This window comes from Pleurodeles waltl, chromosome 1_1 (assembly GCF_031143425.1).
Source record: "Pleurodeles waltl isolate 20211129_DDA chromosome 1_1, aPleWal1.hap1.20221129, whole genome shotgun sequence".
NCBI classification, from domain to species: Eukaryota; Metazoa; Chordata; class Amphibia; order Caudata; family Salamandridae; genus Pleurodeles; species Pleurodeles waltl.
The window spans coordinates 819,859,895-819,879,104 of NC_090436.1; the positions used below are offsets into that span (position 1 = coordinate 819,859,895).

The window sequence follows — 19,210 nt, forward strand, 5'->3', positions numbered from 1 at the left end:
CCACAACAACCAACACACACATCTACACAAACACACTTACAACACGACTACACACAGCACGACAATGACCACCACACAACAACATGCAACTGAATGTTGAACACAGCAACACAACACACAACACAACATACACAACAACATCAACACCATATGGAAGTGGCATACATACTGACACAACCACACCACACACTAAATCACCCTCCACTTCACCCAGGCAATCGCATTGCACACACACATACACATACTTAGTCACACACACAACTTGATGCACAACATGACAGGTACAGTTCCCCTTGCAATGTGCACACATCAGCACAGTAGACAAGTGTTAATGTACCGTCATTGTGGTGGCAGTATTCATTTGGCAATGAATACTGGCACCATAATGACAGTTGGGTATGTGTTTGATATGTGCTGTGTACCAGCGTGGCCCCGCCCATTTCTGACCAACGCCTGTTGCTGACCTATGCAATTTAAATAAATTACTGTGAATGTATATGTCTGAAGTGGTCCTGAGCTAATGTGCAGCTAGGCGCAACTGCAAAAGTACACATACACAGCCAATGTGCACTACCTTCCTTCATGACCAGCAACAGTGGGTTTGTGTTTTCTCTGTAGTTCTGTGGCAGCAGTGATGGAGGGTCCTGTCTAGTTGTGTACAGACAGAAATGGAAGTTGAAATGGGAGAAAAGGTGAGTTTTCACCCCCTTTTCTTACCAATCCGCCAAGTCAGAAGTGGAGGTCAGACCACAACTTTTTGTTTGGTGGGATGGCACATCCAAATCTGCTTGGCGGTAAGTGTGGCTAGACTCCAGCCATCAGCCACACTTTCCTATGGTGCCATTGCAACCGATGGGAATGTGTCAGGAACTGTCGGGGTGCTGGGTAGACTGGTGGCAGGGAAGACAAAGGAGGCAGAATAATTGTATAGATCTGCCCAAGATCACACAGAGAGTCAGAGGAGAGAAGGGATCCAAAAGGGAAGCTCTATTTAAGGAAATAAGAGAGATAAGGCTTAGAAAGAACGAACAGGCATTCAAGAGGTAATGTGACATCCAGACTAACTAACACCCCAGGGTGAACATGCAAGACATATATATCTATACAACATTAACAATAAAGGGAACGTGGGGTAAACCACTCGGGAGCTCCACAAGGTAAGGCTGAAGTTCAGTAAGCTCCTCACCCACAGTTACTGTTACAGATTCTGACTGCTAATACCCATATAGTGGATATACATGCAAAGGCAGGGCCTGTGTAGATGACCCCTCTGGTGATGTTATAAAAGTAACTAAAAAACAATACTCATAGTGCACAAGAAACACCACCTAGGTTGTCAGCTGAGCCACAGATCCTGGTAATCAAACAGGAACATGCAAGGTGGTAACAGCAAGGGTATAGAACTAAATACAACCATGATAGACAAGGAGCTAGCAAGTAGGAGTGCTTACCAGGAAAGAAAGGAAAACAAGGGCACACTTGGCAGAAAGCAAGTAACAAACAATACAAGGAAACTAGAAGCAAGACAGCAGGACAACAGTAAACTAGGAATGAGAACAAAGAAACAGAAAGAAAGTCAAGGACTGGGAAAAGGAAAATACAGAAGGAGAGGCTTCAAGAAGTGCTGGTGCAGGAATCAAGGAAACAAGGAAATACAGCAGGCAGAAATAGCTCAAGGAGCAAGGAATAGCTGTAGTTCAGGAGTCAAGTAGCACTGTAGGGTGTGTTAGTTCAGGAGCAAGGGTTTTGCTGCGGCTCAAGAGTCAAGGTAGCACTGTGGGGAGTGCTAATCCAGGAACAAGGATTTGCTAAGTCTCAGGAGTCAAGGTAGCACTGCAGGCAGTGCTAGTTCAAGGAACAAGGAATAGAGAAAGGCTCAGAAACAGGAACAATAAATAACTATGGCTCAGAAATGTAAGGAAACAAGGGTCAGTCTCACCGGAATACAGCTACAATGATTAACAATGGGCTGAAGGGAGCTGAGGCCTAAAAGGGTTCACAGTAATCACATGCATCAGGTGTGAGCAGGCTAGCAGCAGCCAGCCACAGGTGTTCTGAATTCATCCACCCATCCTTGGCCTGCAGGAGTGGAGATGAAGCAGAGAGCAGTGTATTCTAGGTAATGGAGTTCTAAGCATGAGCGTGGATTGGAAATTGCTGGTAGTTTGCAAAGAGCATCCAGATTGCTAGAAGTCAGGATGCATGTGGGTGAAGGTCTGGAAGCCGATTACAGCATTGGAAAGTTCCACAATTAGGCCTCTGGTGATGGGAGTGAGAGCGCAGAGAGACATTTTGACAGAATGCTTGGCGGAGTCGGTGGGACTTGGGCAGGTTGAAGTCTATGGAACCACCTAGAACTAAATACGGCAGGTGGTCCGTCATGGTGGTGGACACATTTTCAGACTGTAAACTGACAGCAAGTCTGTTATCGCCAAGATCTAAATCAGGCCCTTAGTCACATGACCCAGGATAGAGGCTGCAGGCACCCAATGGTTAGGGCAAGAAGATGCCAACTTTCTAACAGTGGCATTTTCAGGACTATGCCTTACAATCCAACTTTACCATTAAAGACAATTTTAAATTACAATTCGCTAGTCACCAAACATGACATTTCTACCTGTTCTCAAACAACAGTTATCCCTTATTAAATGTGATAAGGTAATCCAATGTTATTGTGTGGTAGAGGCAGGCCTCAAGTAGAGAACAATTCATTTGTGAATTCTTCATTACCAGGACATGAAAAACATAAAAGTAGAGGTGAAACTCTTTAAATGTTCCCTCCCCTGTGGGCTGTTTAGGGTCTACGCAAGGGGTGACTTATCTGCATTAAAAAGGGAGGCTTAGGCTTCGCTAAAGGTTTATTTTAATTAAAAAAATAAAGGGATACTGTTCCTAACAAAGAAGATCCCAGAAGGCTACACACTCATTCAGGTCAAACAGTAGGGGAATTGCTCCCTTAATATTTGGTGCCCTCACACATCCCAAAAGGGATGTCATGCTTCATCATCGGGCTGCTCCTCATAGGACCGGCACTACAATGTCCTACGGGCCCCACAAAGGGTCACTTTAGCGGAGATCCTTTCATGCAATGCCATTTTGTGAAGCCTATAAGTGTAAGGGTGTCCTAAAATATGAGGTCAAAAATGCAGAACTAAATGTAAGTGAAGGGAGAAGTGAATAACCAAAACCGTCTATGGGTTACCAAAAAGTAATTTAATTACACAGTATTCCTGGCGGTGTTAAAAAAAAGCCACCAGAGAAAGGCATCATCAGCTACTTTTGGAAGGTAATGTACCCACATAACTATAGAAGTCAAAAATGAGTAAAGGTCGACATGTTTCACACCTGGCGGTCCAGGTGAATCCGATCCAAGCACTTGTTCAGGACCACAAGTGAATAAAAGTTCCCTAATTGGGAACTACAAATGTCAGTGGGATGGTACACTAATGGTTACCACTACAAGTGTATCAAGTGACCTCTGTTAATGTTCAGTCTTAGAAAATATAAACTAATTTGATAGTACCATTTAGAAACGTCTGACATGTGTGAATGTTCAGCCCTGCAGAAAGTCATGACAGGGCCCCATAGGTTGTAGGCAGAGGGTGGCATTCAGCTCATTGAGGTTCGTGGAGCACCGCACATGACCGGCCTAGCCGGCCCTCTGCTCGCCTGGAAAGGGGTCTTCTCTGTTAAGAACAGTATCCCTTTATTTTTTGATTAATTATTGTATAGAGCCAGGATACTAGACCTTTTCAGCTCCTGGTCCGCCCTCTCTCTCTATCTTGAGTTTTGTTTGAATAAAAGGTTTATTTTGCAGAGTCAAATTTGCAATTTGCACACAGGGTGCAATAGCAGGCCTGAGACAGGAAAATTGTTTTAGAGGTCTACTTAAGTGGGTGGCACAATAAGTGCTTCGGGCCCACTGGTAGCATCTAATTAACTGGCCCTGAAAATATGGTATACCAATTTACTAGGGACTTATAAGTAAATTAAATATGCTAATTAGGTGTAATCCAGTTTTACCATGTTTTAGGGAGCGAGCACAAGCACTTTAGCACTGGTTAGCAGTGGTAATTGCATAGAGACCTAAGAGCAACAAAAACAAATTCAGCAAAACAGTAGGGGAGAAGGTAAAATGTTCAGGGGAGACTTCCCTAAGGTTGAAAGGTCTAACAATAGGCATAACACACAAGGCACAGGGAATTTTGTTTGAAAATCAAGAGCTCCCAGCATTTGAGAGTCTGGGGAACCGGCGATATAGGGAGACCGCAATATGTCTCAATGTATTGATTCTTGATGTCTGCTGCCTTGGAAACCGTGTCTCATGGCATCCTGTTAAAATAACTTGAAGACATTCTTGTCAAATGCACAATTTATAACTGGCTTTGTTAATTTCTCGGCAACCACATGCAGGCAGTGTTTCTGGGAAATGTTTGGTCTTCATTTAATTCTATTAAAGCAGGGGTTTCACAAAGTTCAATTTTAAGGCCTATTTTATTCAATTGTTATGTTTTCCCCTGGCGGATCTCATTGAATCTTTTGTGCTTAAGTTCTTTGCATATGCTAATGACACCCAAATCACCCTGATAAGGATAGTAGTTATTACTTGAGGTGCATCATCCCATCAACTAATGCTCCAATGTCTTCAGTACCCCTCAGAATAATTTTGACAGCTGAAACAAAGGAGACTAAATTTATGGTGACAACATCAAAATGTCTTTCAAAGTTTTTGGTGCTTAATGTGATCGGTGCCAAGTCACAGAGTGGGTTTCAAGCAACCAAAACGTGATCCAACTAAACTGTTATGTTTCTATCACCAAGATCCTACTCTAAGGTTTTGGTGGTCCTGCTACATTTCCATTTGGCTGGAACCAGGCATTGCCATCCTCTAAAATTATCCACAACCTGACTCTACCCCAAATAATTCCCTTTATGCTTGCTGTGGGTATCTACAAATTGGATTATAGTCAAGGAAGATATGGGGACCTTAATTAAAAGGTGACGGGAAGCACAGTAGAGTGAAAACTATACAGCCTAACTTATTGTTTTCCTAAAGTGCAGTGATGTATATTCTACTATACCATTGTAGATCTACTGCAACAAAATCTCAAATTTATGACCGTATGCTTGATATACAGGGATCTTTATGGAGAGACACCCTTAAATTCCACCATCTAGGTGATGCTATTTTGGCCAAACAGATATCTAAATTCATACATTCTAAATTAATAAATCCAAAACAAAATTACTGTGCACCCGGTGACTAACAAATATGTTGTGGGCACAGCACATCATGGTCAATGCTCTTCCCTTTATAACTTTGTTCCTTAACCCATATGTTTTGAAAGCAACTTTCTAGTGAAGGAAGTCCTCAAGATGCACTGGCTCAACAGGTGTTTAATCTGTACCACTGCTACTAATCCTGGTTCTAGAGACCTACTGTGCTATTCTAGAGACCTATTGTGCTATTCTTATAATTTTGTCCAACTAAATCCAACTACAAGATTTCCTAGCCCTCCACTTTTCTTTAGAAGGTTTCTGATAATTGACCTGTGTTAGGGTATAAAAATTATAAAGATTTAAACTAAATAAAATAAGCATGCATCAAATGTGTGCCGGCAGTAACTGACATTCACCATATTATTTTTGGGCCTCTACAAACTTTTCTATTCTTTTCTTGTTCCTTACTTATTTTTCACTTAGTTTTCTGAACCATCAGTCCTTTCGCTAATATAGATTAATGATAGAAGATGGCTATTCGTATGTCAAGATTAGCTGTTCTTAATGTAAGGCAATTAGAGAAGCCACCAGGATCTTTTTGCTTTTTGTGATTTATTGATTGATTAGAAATTTGATAGAGCACTCAATTAGCCCAATAGAGGGGTGTCCTGGCTCTAACTGGAACTTGGAACATTGATTGGTCACTGGGTTGAAGGGGTGAATAAAGGTGTTTTAACAGCTTGTAAAATCTAGTTAAACACTTTTTGCTTGATGTTTTGATAGCAGGCTGTTCCAAGCCTTAGCCATCAGCACGGCAGAGGAAGGACCATCCAACCTGGCTTTTCTAAACCTTGGAGATAGATCAAAATATCAAGAGTAGTAGCATAACAGACACAAAGAGTTATAAAGAGAAAAAACAGATGTGTACTCAGGGGAGCATAAGATACTTGAAGTGTCATATAGGGAAAAACAGGTGTACTCATGGGATGGTTGTATGGGGCTTTGCAATAGAAACACAACACTTTAAATACACTATGAGTGGAAACCGGCAGCTAATGACTCTGAATTAGATGGGAAGAAATATGAGAGTGTTTGCTAAGACCCAGCACCAAACATGTGGAAACACTGTGCACTAATTGCAATCTTTGGGAAGCCCAGCAAACAGAGATATGAAATAACCTAGTTTTGAGGTTATTAGATCCAGCACGAACATTCTTCTGAAGGAAATTAGAAAATAAGGTAAGATTTTTCTAATGATATATAGTAGGAAAAACAGGTAGAAGTCAAACAGTTAATGTGGCCTTCAAAAGAGAGCTTGTTGTCTAAGATAACGGCCAGATTATGGGCCTGCTAAACAGGCACGGGGAAAAGGTTGACATTATTGGGCCACCACTCGGAGATCCACAGAGAAGTTTTGCCAAGGATTAAGAACTCCTTCTTGTCAGCTTTTAGAATGAAAGAATTGGCTCTTATCCAGTTGGCAACTCCACCAAGTAAAGTTCTAAGTGTTTTTGTAATGTTCCCACAACCTCATCTAATCCCTTGCTAACCGTATACTTTTGGCACCATTACATGGTTTGTTTTTAGTATCTTTTTTGCAGCTTGGATTCCTTCAGTGGGGTAAGGCTACGGCTGTAGTTGAAAGAGGTCTCCACAAGTCTGGATGCCTTCTCTCAAAAAGTGCTGCTGAATAGGATTTATGGTTGTAGAAAAGCTCAGAGAGAGAGATAGCTAATCCTTCAGTGCAGGGGCAGCCTTTGATGGATCGGATATGTAGTTTGGAACCAGTCCTTTGGAGTTAATTTTGAGCCCAAATGTTTCTAAGTTCCAAGCTTCTCAGGATGTTAGGAGCACACTCTGACACAGCCCAGGGTTTCAGGACCTTAGAAACAGCGCTTGGGGGTCAATATTCACTTCGGCAGAAACCACCAGCTTCATCCAGGCAGGTCTACTTGGAACTGGTAAGTGGGGCTGTTGCAAGAAAGGTCTCTTGTAGCTTGTTGTGTCCTTGTAACATGAAGAGGAGGTCCGCCCTATGACCCTTGAAGTCCCCTTACTTATCTTAAGTGCAAGAGAGAGAGCAGGTTCAGACCTTCAAGTTTCAGACAGCAGGTTCAGTCATCTTCTGATCTGAAGTGTTCTGATGAGGTTTCTATGGGTGCCACGTTTATGTCTGGACCCAGCCTGTGGGGTACTCCTCCTCCCTCCCTATCCAGTAGGGTAAAAGTTCCCATGGGTAACCCTGTGTTCCCCATAGAAAACAATCCCACAGTGCCCCTATCTGCCTAAATCCAAGAGGATGAAACCCTTCTCCCCTGTGCAAAGCCCACCTGCCCATCCTAGAGGTGGGGCCAGGGAAATGAACAAATCCTACTCTGTGGTCACTTCAAACCAGTTCTGGGACAGGTCCCTCCCCATTGTGATTGGAGCCTGGCTGACTGGGGGAATAAAGAAGGGCCTGTGTAGGTATCATCTGTCATCTACCTGTGATAGGGAAACCCCCTTTGAAGTTAAGTTCATGGACATTGCCCAAATCATCATTCTACCATAGGAACAGAAAGACTTCCCCACACACCTTTGTCTCCTCCAGCTTTGGGAACATTTCTCATACCTCATTGAGGGTTAAGCACGTCGAGGGCTGCAGCTGGATGCTAATGCAAATTTCCCTCCAGAGGCTTTAGGCAGGGTATATGTAACTTTCTGACGGTACCCTTGCCATAATCTTTATTAAAAAAACGACTTCACTAGTGAACTGGGCATCTAAAACATATTACAAAGAGTAACAGAATTAAATTTCCAGCTGCTTTTTAAGCTGGATATAGCATTATTAAATGTTATTATTGCAGCCCAGTGTTTTCCTGGGAACAGCTGGCCTTGCTAAAATGAAAATATATTTTAGGGCTTTTCACTGTAAGGCCATGTTTAACATTAAATTCCTACATATCAAACTTTTAACTACCATTTACCCTGCCTTATGGGCAGTTAGACCTACTTCGAGGTCACTTATTAATATTTAAAAGGAAGGTTCAGACCAGTACAAATAGTTTAGTTTGAGAGGTCAAACTGCAGTTTAAAAGCTGCTTTGGCCAGGCTATAGTCGTGGGCTTAAAGCCGTGATTTACATTGCCACTGTAGCGGATGGCACAATAGGCGCTGCAGCCCACTAGTGACATTTAATATACAGGTCATGGATATACTTTGCACTATATAGTATGGACTTATAAGTATCTATAAGTAAATTAAATATGCCAATTAGGGGTATACCAATTTCATCATGTTGAAAAGAGGAGCATGAGCGCTTTATTACTGGCTAGCAGATCTAAACTGCACAGAGTTCTACTGCCAGCAAAGAGTTAAGACAAAAATATCGGGGTACACCACTCAAATATGGTCATTTCCACAGGTACAACATTCACGTTTCAGGATACGACAATTCATGACCACAGGAGTAGACAGGTTGGAGGGCACTTTAATTTGTGATACAGATGGCAAAGGAAAGAGGTGGACCATTAAAGAGTCTTTCCACCAATGCCAGTATATATTCTGTGAGGTTCCTGAGGAATGTCTCAGCTCTTTTCAGTGATCGAACCCTAGAAATTTCAAAGGAAGTTATTATTTTCCAGATAAGATCAGAGATGGGCATTTGCACACTTAATAACTTTATCTAGACAATGGAGGTCAGACACACATAGCTGGTAAGACACTCTAGAAATAAATTTAGCTTTTTCGATCATGGGGTTTTCAGCATGTGCTTGAGCAGTTAAGGGACTTCCCTAAGCTAAAGGGGAGCACTAATAGAGTTAGTGATAATTAGTATAACAGCTGGTTGTCAAAATTTGATAGCTTTAGGGGGTCATTCCAACCTTGGCGGGTGGCTACCGCCGCCCGCCAGGTGGAAACCGCCATTTGGCCGCCATGCGGCCAAAATTCCGCGGCCCCCATTCTGACATTCCCGCTGGGCCAGCGGGAATGAGGGCCGCAACACAGGAGCCGGCTCCGAATGGAGCCGGCGGTGTTGCGGCTGTGCGACGGGTGCAGTTGCACCCGTCGCGCTTTTCACTGTCTGCTAGGCAGACAGTGAAAAGCTGGCCGGGGCCCTGGTAGGGGGCCCCTGCACTGCCCATGCCAGTGGCCCCAGGGGCCCCAGGACACCCCTTACCGCCAGCCTCTTCCTGGCGGTGAAAACCGCCAGAAACAGGCTGGCGGTACGGGGGTCAGAATCCCCAGGGCAGCGCTGCTTGCAGCGCTGCCCTGGTGGATTCTCCCAGCCGGGGCAAAAACGGCGGAAAACCGCCGGCCCCGGCGGGCGGACCGCGGCGGGCGGACCGCGGCTTTACAGCCGCGGTCAGAATGGCATGTGAAGCACCGCCAGCCTGTTGGCGGTGCTTCCGTCATTCGTGACCCTGGTGGTCCAAGACCGCCAGGGTCAGAATGACCCCCTTAGTGTTAGAAGTTTGGGTAGGCAGAGATCTGAGATACTAATAATCCTAGACATTTCAGCTTCTTAAATGCGGTGAATTTGCTGAGTGTGCTAGTACATGGAGTTGTTCCTAAAGTAGGCATGTTTATTACCTCAGTATTGTATGAGACAGGTGTGCTCTTAGGGGAGCTGTTTAATTTTTTCCACTGCTTTTACAGTTATCTGTCTGCTTGTTTCATCATCTGGCATCAAGGATATTGCAGTGAGCTGGCAGAGGTGCTAAAAGGAAATGGCCCACAAATTGGTGAGGGTGTGCTGAAGGAGAGCTGAGTCAGAAATCTAGAGTGGGGGGTGGCAGTTCTGTAGAGAACAGAGGCAGTATTTATCTTTCAAGGGCAATACACTATAAGGTAAGAGGTCTAGTTTGTGAAGTGGTGGAGCACCTGTTGGGATTTCCTGTGGAGGTAGTGTTTCTTTGGGTTTGTCTGATTTTAGCAGTTGTATTTGGATCATACATTCCTACCTGGTATACAGGGGCCTGGTCCATACTCTGACCAGGCAGATAAAAGTCTGCAAGTGAACTGGAGGGATAGGTTTTGCATTCACCCATCTGGGTTGCTGTCCACTTGGCTATGGAGCTTTTGGTAGGGTGAAGGAATTTAGGAATGTTTACACAGACAGCTTTATGATGAATGATGTCAAGCAGGTGAGGGGGTGGGATCCCAGACTGGAACATTACCCCAGGCCCAGGGCAGAGTAAATATGTGAGTTCCAGGCATGCCATCATTGAAAAAGTAAGTGAACTAAAGACTTGCATCAGGAACTTGTCATGTTCATTAGCAACCCTAAGCAGGAATGTGGACTCATTAAAATTTTAAAAAGCCATCTGAGCAAGTCACAAGGGAAATAAACTAACCTTCAAGGATCAGGAACTGTGCTGGTGATCCATTGCCAGCCCAGCACCACCAGACGAGATTCTTCGTCTAGTAGCACATGGGGCATATCTAAAAAATTTGAACAGTGACTTTTGTTGATTTCTAACTTGAGCCCCTCCCACTTCAAATGAGAAGGCACCTAGAATGTCGGAACACTATTGGCTAAAAAATTTATGTCCAGGTTATTGTGTGGCATACTCAATAGCCTAATCAGATTTATAGAGAGAAAGTACATGTTCTCCCAAGTTGATGGTACACGGGAATTTGTAAATAAAGCAAGATCAGTGCTGGTTTCAACCTCATTGGGCTCCAGTTAAAAAGTGTATTTCACAGTGAATGCATCTGTTATAGGTCTCGCTTGCAGTTCAAAATAATGTTTTAACGTAAATGTAAGTCGCACAGAGAGACACACCATGTTCTGCCAATTTTGAAGGTTAACCTTGACAATCTAAAGTATATCAACAGGTTCACACAAGGTAATACCCTTTCCTCTTATGATAGTGTGTAAGGTTGCTTTCCCAGCCTGCCTCATATCATGCAGATCTGGATTCTGAGAGTGAACCATCTCACTTCAGACACTCCTCTGTAGACATGACTTGGACCCAGCATTCATGTGCCTTGCTTGAGCTTTCAGGAAGTACCAAGGTGGGAAATGCTGAAGATGGTAGATTCACCACTGGACATCTAGCACCCAGCAAGGTCGCAGTGCAGAGCAAGACGTGATAGCAGAGTGGGGAGTTGGAGAAGGCAACAATGAGGCAAAAGAACAGAGGCAGAGTGAAGTTGCAGCGGAGAGACGTAGTGAGGCGGTGGAGGAGAACAGTAAGAGGGAGGAGGTGAGATGAACAGAGAAGAGTGGAGGAGAAAGCAGTGAGTCGGAGGTATAGGAGTGAAGACCAGAGAAGACGTTGAGAAGAGAGAGGAGGACAGACCAAGAGCAGAAGTTTCAGAGAGACATTCCAACAGCTTTACATCTCTAAAACGCTCAGTTCCAGATGCCATCAGCAGCCGGGCACTGATTCCCCTAATGTCATGATCCCCACAAGGGGTAGCAGCCTAAAACAATTGTTTGGGATTTTGTGAGAAGAGGTGACATGTTTGATTGTAAAGGCTTGTTTGCTGAATACAAGGTATAACCAGAGTAGCACTGTGAGTGATAAGGGGAGCACCAGAGGGAAATACATAACAACACAGTAAGAAACAGCTCTTGTGTAATTGTGACAGTGTGCTCGACAGATAATATGGTAAATCAACTTTCCTTCCTTCCATCACTGTAGAGCATGTAGTTAGTCCCTGGCTTACCACCTGTACAATAAACTACTCTATCATTTGAACACTGATTGCACCTCCTTCCTTCCGACCTTTTCATAGGTACTTTCTCACTAAAGTTATTGTATTGCCCCTTACAAAGAAGAGTTTGCGTAATTGATGGAACATTCTGTGCTCTAATCTTATTCTATGATTGCTATCCCCCCTCCTTGATAGTACCTCTGGGGAGTGCATCCAGTAGTTGAAAGGCAGCTTGTCTAACGCAACAGGAAGGCAATAGGTCCCAGTCTGTAGGCGGTCGTTTAAAATAATTGGTAGCCACTGCAAGAGATGAAGTCAAAATCAATAATCAGAAAGAAACAAAGGCGAAAATGGACATTAATTATTCGAATCGATCATATATGTAATACCTAGTCTATGGTACTGTAGTAATCAAATGAAGAACACAAAAATGGAAAATTTTAAAATGACTCTAATGGATGGTTTTAAAGTTGGGGAATTTCGATCACATATAGGGAGACGTAACAAAATCACTATTTTTGCTGCCTATGTAATAATTTCAAATTGATTGCTTCACAAATTCCTTTATGGTACTGCTGCTTCCTACTTGATATTTGTTTGGGGCAAACATATTATCCTGGAGTGACTGTGTCCTAATTGCGGTGCAGATGTATGCACTCTTTAGTATGATTATCTAGCGTGCAGTTCTTATGGAGAAATGATCCCTGTTCTGGGGCCAACTAGGACAAGCAACCTGACACAGGGCATTTTGTAGAGCAATGATTAATAGGGGGCTTGTGCCCTACTTCCAGTCGCGGCTCGCGCTAATTGAAAGGGGTGGGGCAGCGCACGAGGGAAGGGGGAATTATATTAAATAAAAATAAAAATAAATAAAAAAAACACTTACTCTGCTCCTGCGCCACTCCACTGCCTCCTCCCGTCTCGCTGCAGGCAGGAACAGGCTCCCAGCCTGCCCTGCGCCAATCTTGACTCTGCTTATAGCAGTGTTAGGATTGGCTGGGAGCGCCAGCCTAGGCGCTCCCAGGCAGACTGGGAGCCTGTGCAGGCTCTCTCGCTGGGCTGGAGAGAGCCCTGTGCGCATGTGTGTTTGGCCGGCCCTAGACAGCCGGCCAAACACACATGCGAGGGAGGGGAAGTGCTCAGCACTCCCCCTCACTTCTTGTCACCCCCGTGACCCGGCCCTTTTCCCCCAAAAAACGATCATAAACACAGTTTATGATAATTTTTGGGAAAAAAGTGTGCAGATGCCGGTGCTGGCCGGGGGGCGATGCTCCTCGGCCCTTATGGAGGAGCCACCCCTGCCTACTTCACTGAACAGAGGAGGGCCAGGAGTTTCCTCTTAAGCAAGCATTCCTTCTCATAGTGCGGGCTGCTCGTCTACCTGCAACCTATCTCTCACCCTAGCTCCTGGGAACCACGAGGTCCGGAGGACATTGCAGGCAGATGCGGGGCCAGGAGGCACCTTTTTTTTTAAACACTTTATTTATAATTTTCATCCTACATGAGAAATACATTTCAAAGTGCCATGGCTACAACAGTTTTACATATTCCTTTGCAACATTGTTCCAGGTGTCAGTCGTTAAGGTGTGGAGGCTCCTCTTAAGCAGGCATTTCTTTCCACAGCATGGGAAGTGCCCAGCCCAAGATGGGCCTGTCTGAGCCTGTAAATGACAGGGCCATCTCTCTTTCACCTGCCTCTGGTCATCATGACGCCTTGGGGAAACGTAGCTGAAAAGCTGCACCCTTTCAAAATGTATCCTCTGTCTTTCTTGACATCTGCAGTAGGAGCCTTAAACAAGGAAACCACCATGGATGAGGAAGAACTGGGACTTCACACTTATGGGCTTGCTTAATGTGGAGCCGGGGAGGAAGGTAGTTTCACCTCCAAACCCCCCCTTTACAATTACCTACACCCGCTTCAACATCTAGCGAAAGTGGCCTATCCTTGGAACTTAATTCCGTGACAGTTTTGGCTGAAGAACACCATGTCCTTCTTGATGTTAGCCCTGACATTCTCGAAAGTTCATTAGAACCCAATCCCTCCACCAGTAAAAGAAAAAAAGAAAGAAACTATTCCCATTACCCCAATGTGTGAAAAACCTCCTTATGCAGTAACAAAGAACAGTCAAAAAAGACCAGTTGGAGACATATTGGTACAATGTTTTGACCATCTATATTCTAGACTGGAATACCTGGTTGAAAAAACATTTGATGATTGCCTTAAAAGGTTGGAGTAACTGAGGGTGTTTTACCAGACTTAGGGGAATATTTAAGAGCACCTAGCACCATTCTAAAGCCACATTAGTGCATGTTTTTTTATGCTAATGTGGTGTTAGAAGGCCAAAAACCCAGCACCATATTTACAAAGTGGTGCAATGCATGCATTGCGCCACTTTGTAACCCTTTGCGGTACATTATGCCCAGGCCAGGCATAATGTATGCAAAGGGGGCATCCCTCTGTTAAGGGGTCCGAAAAAATAGCACAAGGAAATCTTACAGATTTCCTTGCGTCATTTTTTTCAGCACTTTTAACGCCTGCTCAAAGCAGGTGTTAAAAGGGGGCATGCCATTAAATACAATGGACCCCTATGTACTCTGCAGGAGTAGCGCCAACAGTTTGGTGCTACTCCTGCAGAGTACATCAATTGCGTACAAAAAATGACGGTATTGCCCCCTACCTGTAGGGGGGCGCTAAAGGGTGGAAGAAAAGTGGCACTTTACTATATGCAGCGCCACTTTTCATAAATATGCCCCTTAGCCTCTGAGGCTGAGTCACTTAACTTCATTGGGTAAACTTTAGAGAGTACATAATAATGTGATGTCTCCTCACACGTCTCCCCTCTCTGGAGGTAGTGATGTGTCATCTCGGCCAATCAGACAGGACCCTGTAAGTGTTGTCCTGGGCGATGAGGTTAATGCAACTAAACCCAGCCATGATCAGTTTTTGCATCCGAGGAAGGACAACTGTGTGACTCACCATAATACTCTCACAAAGCGCTCTGCTTTAAATGACACTCGAGTGGACCTGTTTTCTTGTAGTGCTTGTATCTGGCTAATGCAAATATAACTATCAATATTCTGCCTGAGGTAACATCTTACATAGTGTTTTTGAGTAATGTTTCACCCCTACAGAAGGGGGCACTAGAAAACCACAACCAGCTAAAAAATAAAATTATGCACTGGTCGGGTAGAAATGTTAACAGTGGAGTCCAGTTAGCTCAACATATTATCATGATTAGGAAGGTGAATTGATGATGATTGTATATTGGTAAACCTTAACAAACCTGGTGTTGCTGCTCGTATATTGGCTCAATTTGCTGACAATAAGAGGTCAGGTACTGTTATCACTGTGTTGCTGCTTGTTTTTTTTTTTTTTTTAAAACCCTGCATGTTTATTGCTAATTCCCTCACTTATCCAGTATGTGACCACAAAGCAATAACGTGGGAGCTAATAACAACGGTCCAATTACCCTGTGAAACAGTTTTGGGCATTTGAATTCTTTGGCAAACTATGATTGACTGTGCACAGATCCCAGGATTACACAATTTCCCTGGGACAATTCTTTATGCAGGGGCCTGATACAGAAAAGTTGCAAGCTGTTGAGCTGGAATGTAGTGAATCTTAATAATGGAGTAAAGAGTGCCTGTGTTAAAGAAATTGTCAAGTTAGAAAAAATAGAAAATCGCTTATGGAGATCTTGCCTCATGTTAAGAAGTTCGTACTCTATTGAGGCAACTTGTTTGGAACTAGGCTTGGTTGGAACATATTATCAAGAATGGGCCCAAATTGTTTGAACGTGGCATAAACTTGTGCTGGCAAAACAAGGCTCTTTGAAATGTTTGCTATATTCTAAATTAATCGCTACAAGAAAAGTGCATAGAATTTATAAATCTGTTCATTATGTAATGGAGGGTAACAGCAGACTCTACTAGAACCGGTCTGTAAGTTAGTCAGACCAAACATACACAATATTATAAGTTAGCCAAGTTAGATCCCATTGTTAGATGCTTTTTCGTACATTTTTTAAATCAGTAGATTTCAAGTTGCTTCTTAATCCTGACCTAAATTCTGTACACATAAGGTTTGTGGTTGTACTTACTGGCTTGCTCTGCTAAAAGCTACAAAGCGTGTCACTTTCTTCGGTCCAGGATTATCACATTATAGCCGCTTACTTGCCATGGGAGGTCTAGCAAATAGATGCCTTTGAAGTGCCTTTTAGACCTGGTGCCAATAATCACTACACTCTTTTTCAAACAAGGTCATTTGTTGCACACTTCTTTCCCATCTATCTAATCTTTTTATAATGGCTTGAAATACATGTAACATGTCCTGACCATGATCCCCAATAGCACAGGTTGTTACTTGCAACTATTTCATAGCAAATGACCAATTAGCAACTTCAAAATTATTTTTAACAACAATCCATTTGGTTTACAGTATTCTGAAAAAAAATCAGTGCTAGCTTATTAAAGGTGGCCACTTCTTCCCCACTCTAAAACCTAAAACAAATTATCCTTTGAGAATGTTCACAGTTAAATGAAGAGATATTTTGTTGGGTGATATAATTGTATTTCTAATAAATGTTCTACAGGTGTGATCTCAGAAAGGGAAGATATTTTTTCAAAATGGTTAAAATCATGCTACAATTTAACACTTCACCTTCCTTAAAACTCTTCTCAATATAAAGCCAGACTGTATGTTGATGTCTGCAAGTATCGTCCTGTGTCCTAACATCAGCAAATTTTCAAGAAGACAATAATCTCTACAGGGAGTGCAGAATTATTAGGCAAGTTGTATTTTTGAGGATTAATTTTATTATTGAACAACAACCATGTTCTCAATGAACTCAAAAAACTCATTAATATCAAAACTGAATATTTTTGGAAGTAGTTTTTAGTTTGTTTTTAGTTTTAGCTATGTTAGGGGGATATCTGTGTGTGCAGGTGACTATCACTGTGCATAATTATTAGGCAACTTAACAAAAAAATATATATACCCATTTCAATTATTTATCATTACCAGTGAAACCAATATAACATCTCAACATTCACAAATATACATTTCTGACATTCAAAAACAAAACAAAAACAAATCAGTGACCAATATAGCCACCTTTCTTTGCAAGGACACTCAAAAGCCTGCATCCATGGATTCTGTCAGTGTTTTGATCTGTTCACCATCAACATTGCGTGCAGCAGCAACCACAGCCTCCCAGACACTGTTCAGAGAGGTGTACTGTTTTCCCTCCTTGTAAATCTCACATTTGATGATGGACCACAGGTTCTCAATGGGGTTCAGATCAGGTGAACAAGGAGGCCATGTCATTAGATTTCCTTCTTTTATACCCTTTCTTGCCAGCCACGCTGTGGAGTACTTGGACGCGTGTGATGGAGCATTGTCCTGCATGAAAATCATGTTTTTCTTGAAGGATGCAGACTTCTTCCTGTACCACTGCTTGAAGAAGGTGTCTTCCAGGAACTGGCAGTAGGACTGGGAGTTGAGCTTGACTCCATCCTCATCCCGAAAAGGCCCCACAAGCTCATCTTTGATGATACCAGCCCAAACCAGTACCCCACCTCCACCTTGCTGGCGTCTGAGTCGGACTGGAGCTCTCTGCCCTTTACCAATCCAGCCACGGGCCCATCCATCTGGCCCATCAAGACTCACTCTCATTTCATCAGTCCATAAAACCTTAGAAAAATCAGTCTTGAGATATTTCTTGGCCCAGTCTTGACGTTTCAGCTTGTGGGTCTTGTTCAGTGGTGGTCGTCTTTCAGCCTTTCTTACCTTGGTCATGTCTCTGAGTATTGCACACCTTGTGCTTTTGGGCACTCCAGTGATGTTGCAGCTCTGAAATATGGCCAAACTGGTGGCAAGTGGCATCGTGGCAGCTGCACGCTTGACTTTTCTCAGTTCATGGGCAGTTATTTTGCGCCTTGGTTTTTCCACACGCTTCTTGCGACCCTGTTGACTATTTTGAATGAAACGCTTGATTGTTCGATGATCACGCTTCAGAAGCTTTGCAATTTTAAGAGTGCTGCATCCCTCTGCAAGATATCTCACTATTTTTGACTTTTCTGAGCCTGTCAAGTCCTTCTTTTGACCCATTTTGCCAAAGGAAAGGAAGTTGCCTAATAATTATGCACACCTGATATAGGGTGTTGATGTCATTAGACCACACCCCTTCTCATTACAGAGATGCACATCACCTAATATGCTTAATTGGTAGTAGGCTTTTGAGCCTATACAGCTTGGAGTAAGACAACATGCATAAAGAGGATGATGTGGTCAAAATACTCATTTGCCTAATAATTCTGCACTCCCTGTATTGTTGATAAACGTTTTACACAACAGCCTTTTCTATTATGTGAAAAAGAAGCGTGGCCTCCATTACAAGCTGGATTTCTATTAACCGTTTCCTTTAAAGCAGCAGCTCACTTCTTACGTGCCACTGAATCAAGCGTGTTTCCTTTCCCTGATACCTCTGTTGCATTCTCTGCCTGTCATTGGAAGGCCGTGTGTTAGTCTTTAATTTATGCACTGTTTCATTTACTGATGCTGTGCTGGAGTCTGTAGTTACAGGCTGGTCCTCATTATTTGTTTCAATATCCTTCTTGGTGTCTATGGAATCATCATTTTTTGCAAGTTTTTTCTTCGTTGTTGCTGCAGTGTGCGCCTTTAAAAAAAAATCCTTGGCTTTTTTGAGCTTTTTGAAAAAATTGGGGACAATGTAATACTGTTTGTTCTTGGTCCTCATTCAAATCTTCAGCAACTCGCCCTTCCTGCTAGCTAGGATTTAATTATACTCAGGTGTTCCATCTGATGCACCTTATCTTTAGCTACATTTATTAATGTTTCCAAAAAAGCAGATAACGTTGAGTGCATGAGGAGGAGGAGAGATTAAATTATTGGGATAGATTGCTTTATAGTATATTTTGCAGACTCTTCAATCCTTTCTTGTTAATTAACTACATCAATTACGCTTTGAGCAAAGGCACCATGATTAATTTAGTCAAAAGTGAGCAATACTTTGCTGACCACTGGTTAGTTTCACCATATTCCAAGACAACCACTGTGCTATGCGACAGCCATTTCGGAATCTTTTCCTTTTACTTTAAAAAAAAAAAAAACATTACAAATTGGGCACCATGCATGCACACACATTTATGATATCTGTCTTGGAAAGGTTGAGACTTGTCGTCTTTGTTTATGCTTGTAATTGATCGGCTTGCATTGAATCCTACTTTTATGGAAATATATAGCCCTCATAGCTCTATTCTGTTGTCTTTCTTGATCACTGGTTGGTTAGAAATGAATCAGTGCTTCAACAGATGTACAAAGCTT

The 19,210-nt window shown here is 42.9% G+C and overlaps 1 protein-coding gene across 2 annotated transcripts in view; it reads right to left on the minus strand.

Annotated features, from left to right (window-relative positions):
* The window catches only part of DOCK8 (dedicator of cytokinesis 8), a 709,540-nt gene that overhangs the window by 196,414 nt on the left and 493,916 nt on the right, over positions 1 to 19,210 (minus strand). For both annotated transcript variants that reach the window (XM_069228642.1, XM_069228651.1), the window contains one exon: positions 12,064 to 12,165. In XM_069228642.1, coding sequence (XP_069084743.1) covers positions 12,064 to 12,165 — 102 coding nt within the window. The remainder of the gene's footprint in view (positions 1 to 12,063; positions 12,166 to 19,210) is intronic.